This window comes from Chanodichthys erythropterus, chromosome 13, assembly GCF_024489055.1.
Source record: "Chanodichthys erythropterus isolate Z2021 chromosome 13, ASM2448905v1, whole genome shotgun sequence".
NCBI lineage: Eukaryota > Metazoa > Chordata > Actinopteri > Cypriniformes > Xenocyprididae > Chanodichthys > Chanodichthys erythropterus.
In genome coordinates, this window is record NC_090233.1 from 41,841,082 (window position 1) to 41,855,754 (window position 14,673).

Genomic DNA, 14,673 nt, shown 5'->3' on the forward strand with positions numbered 1-14,673 from the left:
GTGATGTGCATTTTTACTCAGAATCTCAGAATGCAAGAACTACTCTGAAAGAGGTCAGAAGATGTAATTCATAAACAAAGCTTTATTTGACACTTCTTTGTAGACAATGAAAATAAAATCATACATCAAATTATAAAAAGACTGTACATATGACACATTGTTCAGTGCTCTTATGAAAATATGTTTGTGGAAAAAAAGACTATTTTACAAGAATAATAATAATAACAATAATAATAATTTAATCATCATATGCATTAGGAAATGTTTTAAATATTTTTAGTTGTTTATTTTTCATTGAACTCCAACTATGAAGTCATTTGAAGGATGTTGGTGCTGATGATGTTGATGTCAGGATGTTCTTCTGTGGCGCAGTGACAGTTGTACTGTGGTGCACAGACTGCTGGCTCCTTTAAAATCAGAAAAAGTTCATTGAATATAATTGTATTAATTCATACAGTTAATTGTCATGTGTCTCTGTTTGCCAGAGGAGTTTGTGTCTTTGTATTTAAAATGTGAAGGATGAATAAATACATTTAAACAGATATTCTCACCTCTTCTCAAGAGCCTTTATGATATTTTGAGTGAATTTTGACTCTGGATTCATGCATTTCCTTCCTGCACCATTCTTCAGAGTGACACTGTGAAACAACAAAATCAGTGAGTTAAAACTTACTCAGGATAGTTTGTAGAGTTGATGAATATTTAAATAAATGCATACAAAGCTATACTTACATAATCTCATGTTTGCGACAAGATGGACTTGGAGGGATGATTTCAACCTTCTCAATGTTCTTCACTAAAACCACGTTTGCACCTTTGTCTGCACAGAAGCACCTGCCCTTCGAAGACATTCCCTGCCCTGGAAAAGATATTTCATTATAGTCTGTTAGCTGCAGAACATAACCATAACAAAAGATACAACATGCTGAATGATCTTGATCTAGAACTAAATAAATCTCACCTTTCACTCCTACAGCGATCAGGCAGGCAAGAAGAACAAAAGCTGCAATAGTCTTCATTGTCTTCTTGTTCTTGATGAACTGTGCTTGTCTGTGTCAGTGAGATTATGACTGAAAGGCCTTCAGAGCTCATTTAAATACTCTAGGATCAGGGGTTTCCCCTCAGTTTTTGTTCTGTTTTTTTTGTTTGTTTGTTTTTTGTTTAATTTTTAATGTTTCTTGACCCGTTTAATTTCTTGACAACGGGTCAAGAAACAGGAACAGGCAAGATCAAACACAAGCAGACAGGATACAAGGAACGTTCAGAATTGTCACTAGGAATCAAGACTTCGCGGTGAGGTGGTGTGTGTATGAGTCCTTTATAGTCCAGGTAATGCGCATCAGCTGGGTGTGGTGATTAGTGTGGAGTGTGCATGGCTGTATGTGGCAACAGGTGATTGGTGGAGTGAGTGCATGTGATTGACAGGGGGGATGATGGGAAATGAACTTGAAATATACTTCTTTTTTGTAAGGGTTAACATGCAAACTGGGAAGAAAAGACTATCACAACTTATGTTTCATGTTGACTTTAAAGACTTAAAAACTAAACGCGTTTGTCTAATGTGGAACAGATCGACAGTCTTTACTGATAAGGTAAGACAGGGTAAGATTTTAGGCAGAATAGCTCCCTGTTCTCCCTGCTCCCTTTCTCAGTTTCCCTCTTTTCTAACCTCCTCATCCCTCCCCTGGCTCCAGGGGCCGACCGAGCGTTGTCACCAGAGGTGGACCCATTCTCAACCCCGGTACCTTATTCTGAGCTGATATTTCCATAAACCACCCGCAAAAAACTCTCCTTGACACCTCTCTCAACTTCATTCTTCAAGCTGCCTCCCCTAGAACCCTACAATTCATTCTGCATAGGAGCAGCAACTACAGCCACCCAAAAAGGCCACTCCCAGCATCAGATACAAACAATTGGTCACTGGAAGCTTAAGAACTACATCCGATCTAATCGCTTCCATATTAAAAAAGCCCAACGAACACCTATCGGTTAGTTTCAGCTCCAGCTCGTTCTCTCACACATACCTGCAAGCCGCCATATCCAACTCAACTAATACCATCATTCCAATACAACGGAAAATTTCTATCATTGCCGCAGCAGTGATGTCGCCTCGGCTCCCGCAGGAACTCAGTTCTGGCTAATTCCTCCACTGCCGCAGCAGTGTTGTCACCTCGGCTCCCACAGGAGCTCCGTTCTTCAGGCCAACTTCTCCACTGCCACAGCAGTGATGTCACCTCTGCTCCCGCAGGAGCTCAGTTCTTCAGGCCAACTTCTCCACTGCCGCAGCAGTGATGTCGCCTCGGCTCCCGCAGGAGCTCAGTTTTTCTGGCTATTTCCTCCACTGCTGCAGCAGTGATGTCGCCTCAGCTCCCGCAGGAGCTCCGTTCCTCTGGCTGTTCTCTCCACTGCCGCAGCAGTGATGTCGCCTCGGCTCCCGCAGGAGCTCAGTTCTTCAAGCTAATTTCTCCACTGCCGCAGCAGTAATGTCGCCTCGGCTCCCGCAGGAGCTCAGTTCTTCAAGCAAATTTCTCCACTGCCGCAGCAGTGTCGTCACCTCTGCTCCCGCAGGAGCTCAGTTCTTCAGGCCAATTTCTCCACTGCCGCAGCAGTGATGTCGCCTCGGCTCCCGCAGGAGCTCAGTTCTGGCTAATTCCTCCACTGCCGCAGCAGTGTTGTCACCTCCGCTCCCGCAGGAGCTCAGGTCTTCTGGCTATTTCTCCACTGCCGCAGCAGTGATGTCGCCTCGGCTCCCGCATGAGCTCAGTTCTGGCTAATTCCTCCACTGCCGCAGCAGTGATGTCGCCTCGACTCCCGCAGGAGCTCAGTTCTTCAAGCCAATTTCTCCACTGTCGCAGCAGTGATGTCGCCTCGGCTCCCGCAGGAGCTCAGTTCTTCAAGCCAATTTCTCCACTGCCGCAGCAGTGTCGTCACCTCAGCTCCCGCAGGAGCTCAGTTCTTCTGGCTATTTCCTCCACTGCCGCAGCAGTGATGTCGCCTCGGCTCCCGCAGGAGCTCAACGCTGTCCAATGTCTTCATCCATATGACGATAACTCTACCGGTCCTTTACTAACCCTCCTAGCAGCACATTCAGCCTAAGCAAGGCAATTTTAGGGGTCATCAGTAATGTTCTGGCTGCTGTCCTGCATTGGTTTGCAATTTTTGGGGGGAGTAATCTGGATTCGGGCCAAAATACCGAGCTCGGAGCCCTCTCCTCGGACAGCGCGCCAAATACGCATACTATTACGCATACTATTTTCTATCTGATTATTTGTAAGTGTGAACTCGTGAAATGATGTTTTATTAACAAAATTCGGGAGGAGCAACGTTCAAATAATCTGACTAATCATCACGTCATCTCGGCCAGCTTTCAGCAATCAGTAATCAACATATCTACCCAATCAGCGTGAGTGAAAGCATATATATTAGACACGGTCGACTCACTCATATTCCTCGACAGTTTGACAGCATCCCTCCACCACCCCATCTCCTCACACCTGCACTGGTTACTTTCCAGATACTAACCAGGATGGGGGGGGAGTAATCTGGGTTCGGGCCAAAATACCGAGCTCGGAACCCTCTCCTCGGACAGCACGCCAAATACGCATACTACTACGCATACTATTTTCTATCTGATTATTTGTAAGTGTGAACTCGTGAAATGATGTTTTATTAACAAAATTCGGGAGGAGCAACGTTCAAACAATCTGACTAATCATCACGTCATCTCGGCCAGCTGTCAGCAATCAGTAATCAACATATCTACCCAATCAGCGTGAGTGAAAGCATATATATTAGACACGGTCGACTCACCCATATTCCTCGACAGTTTGACAGCATCCCTCCACCACCCCGTCTCCTCACACCTGCACTGGTTACTTTCCAGATACTAACCAGGATGGGGGGGGGAGTAATCTGGGTTCGGGCCAAAATACCGAGCTCGGAGCCCTCTCCTCGGACAGCACGCCAAATACGCATACTACTACGCATTCTATTTTCTATCTGATTATTTGTAAGTGTGTACTCGTGAATATGAATTCATTGTAGTTCTTAAAATGGCTGAAATTACACAGCTTTATAAATAATAAATTTAACAAATTGAATACAAATTAATCACAAAACTTACAGACAATGCTTTCTACAGAGGATCACAAAATGAATGGCTTTATCTAGTTCCTTCTGTGTTGTACTAACTTTAACCAAAGACTATAGAATAACACAAGACGTGTCACTCATATTGTTTTGAATGGGAGAAAGTGTAACGCGCAATATGGCGGAATAAAGGCCGTGTGTCCACCAGGGCAGCGTTTCCCAAAAGCATCGTAAGCCTAAGTTGATCGTAGCTCCATTGGTTTCAATGGAGCTACGATCAACTTAAGCTTGCGATGCTTTTGGGAAACGCTGCACAGAGCGTTTTTAGCCAGCTGAAAACGCCTATCTGCAGCGCAGCGGTTTTTTCCGTTGAGACGCTTTGTTGCTATGATACGGAATATCCGCGGCACTGTTACTTACATAGAGGTTACTTATAACTGATTTTGCAGGTAATTTGTTTCAGACTTAAAATGTTGACACAATGTGAAATTACTTTGCTATGTATTTTCGGAGAGCAGCAATATTAATTTCTCGTCCATTTTGTTCCGTTCTCTGCTCGTTGATGTCGTTGTACAGCAAGAATGTTGTGACAGTTGGTCGGTGTTGTATTTGTCCCGCCCCTCCTCCACTCTGATTGGACGGCTGGCTAAAAAGTGACAGTGATGAGCGCAGCATTTTACTCAAAGTTCAACATTCTTCAACTCGAGGCGACCAGTAAAAAACGCTGAGCTCCCAGGGCTTGAGCGTGAAAAAGACGCTCCCATTGAAAACAATTGAAAAAGTATGCTAGCAGCTGGAAAAAACGCTCTGGTGGACACACGGCCTTACAGAAACTCTGGTCAACTGGAGAATGCCATGAACTTGGGTGCAGGGAGATTTAATGCATCATGCATAAGTCCCGCCTTCTAAATAAGAGCCAATCGCCGACTGGTAAAGTCATCGCATCACTGCAGCGGCCGTTAGAAGCACCGGCTTCTATAGAAACAGTCAGACATGCGCCTCCGAAATGAGGCACAAGAGACGCGCATTTAGGTCTGCGCATGCGCATTAGCTTGATCCAGCATAAAAATACAGTTTTTTGTCATGATTCGAGCGTTTGGGAAAAAAATTATGATACAGTTTTTGTCAGATTTCATTGGTGTTTTCAAATATGAAATTTAATCGAAAGCTTGGCAAACAGCTTTGGAGCTGCATGATGCCCAGGATGCCCGAGAGGCGTTTCAAAGATGGCCGCCGAGTGAAATGACAAAGGAGGGCTTTGCGTTAACTGAATTTATCTGTCATGGAATGTTACTATGGCAACTATTTTTAAAAGGAAGCTATGTATTTGAATTGGAATCAATTAAAAACAAAACATCAAATTAATGATCTAGAACCACAGACTGTAAAAAAAGATGGACGACGTGACGCCGCTTCCTTCCATTGTAATGAACTGAGGCCAAAATGGCTGACGATGGGCGCTGACATGTTACGCAAAAACGTCATAAAAAAAAAAGGTTTGCAACCTGGGCATGCGCAGAAGGTATCGTCCGTGGAACCGGAGGCGGAGCCGCTGTATCAAACTTCCGCCCAGACGACTGCATCATCATTCATGTATTTAAATAGACTATAAATATTATACACAATTTAAAATTCTACCTATAAAGTAATAGGCTATTCTGTTTCTAGAGCAATAATATTTTTGAGAAAGCAAATTCAGTAGATAAAATTAATATAATATGCCACTAGAAACAACTCTAAATCATCAGAAACGGTCTTGCCATTTTAAATCAAGTTCAACTAACGTTATAGGAGATCGACTGCTGTAATTAGAGTAAGCTATCATTAGTTTTGTCCTGCTAATTATTATTTTATACCCATAAAAATAATAAGTAACTGCCAGATAACAATCACCTGCTTTTTCCCGACATGGTTAACATTAGGTGTGTTATCTTAACTAATAACATTTATTAATTAGCTTATAACGCCCACATTTAATGTTACAGAAAAAAAGTTCAGTGATCCATCAGATCCTGTAGGTCAGTTAGTACAGTTTACTGCTGAACAACTCATTTTGTTGGTGTTAAATAACAAAGAAATCGAAAATTAACAGTTAATACATCTTCAATCTCCCCTTCATGTAGAATTATCTAAATTTATTTATTCATGTCAAATATTATTTAACATGACTGAATAAATCTACATTAGTTTGTACTGATGAAAGTCTTTCTACCAGCCAGATCAGACATAAAGCAGCTTATAACTGAGACAGGAACATTTTGTCCAGTCAATTTAGTCTAAACTATTCAACTTAAAATGTATTTGTGAAGCACTGTTTACAGTCATAATAATCTTGAAGCTTTATTGAGTTTTGTGATGTTTTAGTGATGCCAGTGGCACTATTGCTTATCATAAATGTAGTGTGATGTGCATTTTTACTCAGAATCTCAGAATGCAAGAACTACTCTGAAAGAGGTCAGAAGATGTAATTCATAAACAAAGCTTTATTTGACACTTCTTTGTAGACAATGAAAATAAAATCATACATCAAATTATAAAAAGACTGTACATATGACACATTGTTCAGTGCTCTTATGAAAATATGTTTGTGGAAAAAAAGACTATTTTACAACTCAGTGTTAATAATAATAACAATAATTTAATCATCATATGCATTAGCAAATGTTTTAAATATTTTTAGTTGTTTATTTTTCATTGAACTCCAACTATGAAGTCATTTGAAGGATGTTGGTGCTGATGATGTTGATGTCAGGATGTTCTTCTGTGGCGCAGTGACAGTTGTACTGTGGTGCACAGACTGCTGGCTCCTTTAAAATCAGAAAAAGTTCATTGAATATAATTGTATTAGTTCATTTAGTTAATTGTCATGTGTCTCTGTTTGCCAGAGGAGTTTGTGTCCTTGTATTTAAAATGTGAAGGATGAATAAATACATTTAAACAGATATTCTCACCTCTTCTCAAGAGCCTTTATGATATTTTGAGTGAATTTTGACTCTGGATTCATGCATTTCCTTCCTGCACCATTCTTCAGAGTGACACTGTGAAACAACAAAATCAGTGAGTTAAAACTTACTCAGGATAGTTTGTAGAGTTGATGAATATTTAAATAAATTAATGCATACAAATGTAGGCTATACTTACATAATCTCATGTTTGCGACAAGATGGACTTGGAGGGATGATTTCAACCTTCTCAATGTTCTTCACTAAAACCACGTTTGCACCTTTGTCTGCACAGAAGCACCTGCCCTTCGAAGACATTCCCTGCCCTGGAAAAGATATTTCATTATAGTCTGTTAGCTGCAGAACATAACCATAACAAAAGATACAACATGCTGAATGATCTTGATCTAGAACTAAATAAATCTCACCTTTCACTCCTACAGCGATCAGGCAGGCAAGAAGAACAAAAGCTGCAATAGTCTTCATTGTCTTCTTGTTCTTGATGAACTGTGCTTGTCTGTGTCAGTGAGATTATGACTGAAAGGCCTTCAGAGCTCATTTAAATACTCTAGGATCAGGGGTTTCCCCTCAGTTTTTGTTCTGTTTTTTTTGTTTTTTGTTTTTTTTTGTTTTTTGGTTTCATTTCTCCAGCTTCCTTTCCCTTTTCTCTTTTTATTGTGATTTCTCTGAAGCATCTCCTAAACCATCTTGAAGAAAAGCTTTGATTTAAGGCACTATGAGCTGAATTTTCCAGGAAAGAGGAAGTAAATATTGTTTAATTAGACTGAAATATTGATGTTACTTATGTTTTGTTTTTATTGGCTGTTTCTCTAAGCACATCACATTCACTTGTATATTGCAAAAATACAGTAACTTTTAATGAAGCAAAACATTAAAATGGAGTAAACAAATGACATAAGGTAAAACACACAGTGGTAGGCACCCAATAATTTCTACTGAATCTTGGTGATCTTATAGTTTAGCTACACTTTGAAGTTGGGATTTGTTCCATGCAGACTGATTAGCAGTTAAAATGTTAATGAGGTCCTGCTCTTAACTGAAATCAGAGTTTTGATGATCAAGAAATACCTCTTAACCCATTCCCTATAACCACTAACATCACAACAATAGTTTTTAAAAAAAGGGGTCTTCCATCCAAGTCCTAACCAGACAGAGTATTAGCTGCTGATCATCATTAAAGGAAATGTTCAATGTAACCCCAAAGTTAGTTTTTATTTAGACTGAGTCACTAACAACATTAGAAAATATGAAAATGCTTCTAAGCTTTCTAAGTGATATATACAAATATTTACCCACAGACTCAGTACTGATGACAGTGCTGTCCTCTTACACTAATTTTGGGACTGTGAAATAAAAAAAAATAATAATCACAAAGTGTGGTTGAGGTCCACTGGTTTTGCTGGTGTGCTTGTGGATGGTGGATATGTTTTGCAAAGGCATTAAGAAACCACAAAGTAGGATGTTGGACAAAACGTGTTTTCTGTGGAAGATGGACAAAACAATTTCACAACCTCTTTCAGAGAAGTCGTCACTCTAAACTATATTTGTCACACATGAAGGTGAAAAGTTGAAGATGCTGACATAAATGTGTAAGAGTTGTTTGTCTGGTGCAAGAGTGCCAAAGTTACAGCTGGCAAGTAAGATGTGAGCCTACTGAGGTGGGATGCAGAGGGTTTGCAGCCCAGTCTCTCCGCAGGGCCTATAACATGCTAGGCATCAAATGGGCCAGCAGACAAAAAGGCATTAAGTCGGCCACAGAGGCACCCTATGACCCCAGGAAACATCAGTGAAAATGTGTCCAGGTAAAACAGTAAATGTTATTTATTTATTCTATAAGCAATTCATGGGTCGTGTTCTTCAAATGAGACTTACTTGGTGAGCCAAATGTTTCAGGATAACTTAAACCAAAGCTTTAGGATTTACTTTAGTAAAAGAAATATCTAGGCTATGCCACATACAGTTTAAATATACAGCAAAATATGATTTTTAAATATTTGAATTATAAAAATTTTCTAATGATAAAATTCAGTGATTGTATGTAGAAATACTAAATAGTTTGAGACAAACAAAATCAGGAATTAGACAAAACTTTTCATTTCACTGGAACATCATCAAGTGTTTTCACTACCTTTTTCTTTATATAGTATCTTAGACAGACATTGTGATGAAGTCATGCTGATGAATGTCAAAATCATGCTGATGAAAACGAAGGACAAACTGAAAGTCTTGTGAAATCTGGAAATGCCACGTCAACTACTTATCTATGGGAAAATAGAATGATTATGCATGCAAAATATAATATACAGTTACTTTTTATTATAGAGGCATTTGTTTCATTATAAGAGTTACTGTTTGCACCATACAGTCAATGAACTGTATGCAGTTGTTTATCAATTAAACCATGATTTTAAGTAACCAGGTGTGATCCATATTTTGAATTTATATGGAGTTAGTTCTCCTCAAACTCAAAAGATTAACACTTGTTTTCGTCTTTTACAGTTGGAATTGTGGAGATATTGACTCTTCAGAAAACAATATTTGACAGAAGACTCACACACACATATGTTGGCTTAAAATTGACACTTGAAGTCGACAATTTCTGTTTTTAATAATGATTTATTCATTTATCTGTCATTATTTTTTTATTTTATATTATTTTCATAATCTTTAATCAAAATAACGGTAACACTTCAGAATACTGATCCTTCATTAATGAATAACTACACAGGAACAAATGAGTCATGCATTATTAACACTCTAGTAACTACTATTAACTAACAAGAAACTCTGATTTATGAAATTAGTAAGTAATAGTGCTCAGTTGAAGGTTGTTGTTCACTATTAGCTATTCAGTAACTACTATTTTTTTTTCATACCTCCCAGAGAACTACTAAGAACTACTATATACAGGTTAATAATTATTGTGAATAATGCATAATTAATTCTAAAGTGTAGGTCATGGTAACCCACCAGTAATGACTGAAGTATTACCAAATCCTTCAGAAGGAATTATTAAATTATTTGGATCAGTATTCTAAAGTGAAAAACATGATAACTCTCTAGTAACTACTGGAGTCATACAGGTTTTTATAAAGTATTGGATAGTAATTACTCAAGAGTTATTATATCATTCTAAAGGAACTACTAATTATTCGGATCAGTATTCTAAAGTGAAGATCATGGTAACCCACTAGTAATTACTTAAGTGTTACCAAATACATCAGAAGGAATTACTGTACAAAACTATACAAAACCTTAAAGGATTCTGAAGGATTTGGTAATACTTTAGTCATTACTAGTGGGTTACCATGATCTTTACTTTATAATTAATTATACATTATGCATTATTCATGTTAATTATGAACCTGTATATAGTAGTTCTTAGTAGTTCTCTGGGAGGAATGAAAAAACAGTAGTTACTGATTAATTAATAGTGAACTACCACCTACAACTGAGCACTATTACTTATTAATTCATTGATCAGAGTTTATTGTTAGTTAATAGTAGTTACTAGAGTGTTAATAATGCATGACTCATTTGTTCCTGTGTAGTTATTCATTAATGAAGGATCAGTATTCTGAAGTGTTACCAAAATAACTTCCCTACTTCTTGCAGCATCTTCTCTTCTCTGATGACGTGTTTACTGGCATGAGGGCGGGATCAACCTGTCACTCACATGAGATCACAGCAAAAGCAAACAACAACCATCCAACCAATTCCCCATGGACAAAATCAAGTCCTGACCTGCCTTTTTTTCCCTTGTTCAAGAAGCTGTTTCATTCGGATATATACGTCACAATCTCCTTATTAAGTCTGATGTCACATGTCACCGTTTCCAGGGTCCAAAAAACTCTATCAGATGCCAAAAGCAAACAATAAACGGTGCAAATATGTGATGTAATACTACTGAAAGATCATGATCCTAATGTTTATCTTCATACTGAAATCTCAGATGGCCAGACAGTTATTCATTTTTTATAAATTGTTAAAATAGTGATGCCTGGGATACCTTGAGCCTGGAGACTACAGTTGTACACCATGAGTTTTTAAAGCTTTTTTAAATCTGTGATATGTTAAGATAATATTCTCAATGGAAAAAATTAGAGGCTTGGACTCGGAAACTGTATTCCTTACATCATGACTTCCCTTAAAAAAAAGAAGTTTATTCAAGTGTGCTTTTAGTATACGTATTATAAACTAAAAATAAGAAAGTATACTTTCAGTTGACATAAACACAATTTTCTCAGCTTTTTGTTCAAAATGTTGCTTTTTCTTAATGAAACTTACCCACATTCAAGTACGGAAGAGGATTAGGGCCAAGCAATAATAAAAAAAGTAAAACCATCTCAAGTTTAAAGTTGTTAAATTTCGAGAAAAAACTCGTTAAATTTCGAGAAAAATGTTGAGATAAAATGTTGAGAATAAAGTCATTAAATTATGAGAAAAAAGTCGTTAAATTACGAGAACAAATTCGTTAAATTATGAGAAAAATGTCGTTAAATTTCGAGAAAAAAATCTAGATAAAATGTTGAGAATAAACTCATTAAATTAAGAGAAAAAAGTCATTAAATTACGAGAAAAAAGTCGAGATAAAATGTTGAGAATAAACTCATTAAATTAAGAGAAAAAAGTCATTAAATTACGAGAAAAAAGTCGAGATAAAATGTTGAGAATAAACTCATTAAATTAAGAGAAAAAAGTCATTAAATTACGAGAAAAAAGTCGAGATAAAATGTTGAGAATAAACTCATTAAATTATGAGAAAAAAGTCGTTAAATTACGAGAAAAAAAGTCGAGATAAAATGTTGAGAATAAACTCATTAAATTATGAGAATAAAGTCATTAAATTACAAGAAAAAAGTCGTAATTTAACGAATTTGTTCTCGTAATTTAACGACTTTTTTCTCATAATTTAATTGTCACGATCACCAGTGAGAGTGCCCTATCAGCCACTAGAGGGCACTCCATTCTGGACTCTCATTTCCATCCATTGCATTCACTACATTACCCATAACGCACTCCCCGGACTCATTATCACCATGTCATTGCACCCAGCTGTTTTGAGTTCTCTCATCAGTGTCTGTCTATTTCTACCCTGTTTGTTTCTGCTTTTGTCATGGAGTTTTCAGTTCTGGTCACCCGTTTCTTTGTTTGTTTTCTGGTTTTCTGTTTTTGACTGCTTTGTGGATTTTGACCCCTGCCTGTTTCTGAATACGACTTTGGATTACCCATTAAACTCTACTGCACTTGGATCTGTCTGTTGTCTCCATGATTCGAACGTGACATTAATGAGTTTATTCTCAACATTTTATTTTGACATTTTTCTCGAGATGGTTTTATTTTTTTATTACTGCTTGGCCCTAATCCTCTTCCATATTCAAGTGTTGATAAAAAAGAATGCATGAAGCTAGAGTTGTTTTTTTTGTTTGTTTGTTTTTTACAGCAGAGGCTCTGTTCTTTATTTTAATATATTGCATGTTCAGATATTGTAACAAAGCGGGAGTCATGGTAAGATCCAAATGCAAGCTTTATTAAGAATGTCGTACAGGCAGGGTCAATCAGGAGCAGACGAGAACAGCAAGGGACAGGCAGGATCGTAATCAGGGTGCAGGCAATGGTCAGGACAGGCGGATATCATTCACAGAACAGTATAACAAGCAAGGGTCAGGACAGGCAGCAACGGGTCAAGAAACAGGAACAGGCAAGATCAAACACAAGCAGACAGGATACAAGGAACGTTCAGAATTGTCACTAGGAATCAAGACTTCGCGGTGAGGTGGTGTGTGTATGAGTCCTTTATAGTCCAGGTAATGCGCATCAGCTGGGTGTGGTGATTAGTGTGGAGTGTGCATGGCTGTATGTGGCAACAGGTGATTGGTGGAGTGAGTGCATGTGATTTGTGACAGATATTCATACAATAAAATATTCTGGAGACCATGAAAGTTTTGTGAAAATAATCAAAAATCCTGGCACTGGCTGACAGCTTAACTATAAGTTCCTATAAGTTCAATTGGAGTATAAAAGAAAAATGTAGCTGTGTACTCAAAGTTTACTATGGTTACATTTAAAGTATACTTAATAGTATACTTTTAAAATGTGGGACAATTTAGTCTCAAGTCGTATTTTCATATATACTACTAGTACACTGATATTAGTATACGTACTAGTATACTTAAAATATACTTGAACTTTACTTAAGTATACTTATTAAAAAGAACTTGAAATATACTTCTTTTTTGTAAGGGTTAACATGCAAACTGGGAAGAAAAGACTATCACAACTTATGTTTCATGTTGACTTTAAAGACTTAAAAACTAAACGCGTTTGTCTAATGTGGAACAGATTGACAGTCTTTACTGATAAGGTAAGACAGGGTAAGATTTTAGGCAGAATAGCTCCCTGTTCTCCCTGCTCCCTTTCTCAGTTTCCCTCTTTTCTAACCTCCTCATCCCTCCCCTGGCTCCAGGGGCCGACCGAGCGTGAGGCTGCCTCCGCTAACGGCCTCGGTCCCGGCCTTTCTTCCTCCTTGCTCTGTCTCACAAGCAAACGCAGTTCACCCTGTCTACTACACTGATGCCCATCCCACCAAATGGTACAGCCCTGGAACCTAACCATGTTGCCAACAACATCAGATCCTATTAGAAATTCAAGCTGTTGTCACCAGAGGTGGACCCATTCTCAACCCCGGTACCTTATTCTGAGCTGATATTTCCATAAACCACCCGTAAAAAACTCTCCTTGACACCTCTCTCAACTTCATTCTTCAAGCTGCCTCCCCTAGAACCCTACAATTCATTCTGCATAGGAGCAGCAACTACAGCCACCCAAAAAGGCCACTCCCAGCATCAGATACAAACAATTGGTCACTGGAAGCTTAAGAACTACATCCGATCTAATCGCTTCCATATTAAAAAAGCCCAACGAACACCTATCGGTTAGTTTCAGCTCCAGCTCGTTCTCTCACACATACCTGCAAGCCGCCATATCCAACTCAACTAATACCATCATTCCAATACAACGGAAAATTTCTATCATTGCCGCAGCAGTGATGTCGCCTCGGCTCCCGCAGGAGCTCAGTTCTGGCTAATTCCTCCACTGCCGCAGCAGTGTTGTCACCTCGGCTCCCGCAGGAGCTCCGTTCTTCAGGCCAACTTCTCCACTGCCGCAGCAGTGATGTCACCTCGGCTCCCGCAGGAGCTCAGTTCTGGCTAATTCCTCCACTGCCGCAGTAGTGTTGTCACCTCGGCTCCCGCAGGAGCTCAGTTCTTCAGGCCAACTTCTCCACTGCCGCAGCAGTGATGTCGCCTCGGCTCCCGCAGGAGCTCAGTTTTTCTGGCTATTTCCTCCACTGCCGCAGTAGTGATGTCGCCTCAGCTCCCGCAGGAGCTCCGTTCCTCTGGCTGTTCTCTCCACTGCCGCTGCAGTGATGTCGCCTTGGCTCCCGCAGGAGCTCAGTTATTCTGGCTTTTCTCTCCACTGCCGCTGCAGTGATGTCGCCTTGGCTCCCGCAGGAGCTCCGTTCCTCTGGCTGTTCTCTCCACTGCCGCTGCAGTGATGTCGCCTCGGCTCCCGCAGGAGTTCCGTTCCTCTGGCTGTTCTCTCCACTGCCGCAGCAGTGATG

The 14,673-nt window shown here is 39.3% G+C and overlaps 2 protein-coding genes across 2 annotated transcripts; both read right to left on the reverse strand.

Annotated features, from left to right (window-relative positions):
• Positions 1-282: 282 nt before the first annotated feature.
• LOC137034684 (C-X-C motif chemokine 11-6-like) lies at positions 283-1,047 on the reverse strand. Its single transcript, XM_067407808.1, has 4 exons — positions 962-1,047; positions 733-859; positions 552-638; positions 283-407 (listed from the first exon to the last, which is right to left on the reverse strand). Exons 1-4 carry the CDS (start codon positions 1,017-1,019, stop codon positions 314-316), a joined length of 366 nt encoding a protein of 121 aa, XP_067263909.1. The 5' UTR covers positions 1,020-1,047; the 3' UTR covers positions 283-313.
• A 5,724-nt stretch (positions 1,048-6,771) lies between these two features.
• LOC137034724 (C-X-C motif chemokine 11-6-like) lies at positions 6,772-7,545 on the reverse strand. The gene is made up of 4 exons (XM_067407871.1): positions 7,460-7,545; positions 7,231-7,357; positions 7,041-7,127; positions 6,772-6,896 (listed from the first exon to the last, which is right to left on the reverse strand). The coding sequence occupies exons 1-4, from the start codon at positions 7,515-7,517 to the stop codon at positions 6,803-6,805; spliced, it is 366 nt and encodes a 121-aa protein (XP_067263972.1). The 5' UTR covers positions 7,518-7,545; the 3' UTR covers positions 6,772-6,802.
• Between the last annotated feature and the right edge of the window lie 7,128 nt (positions 7,546-14,673).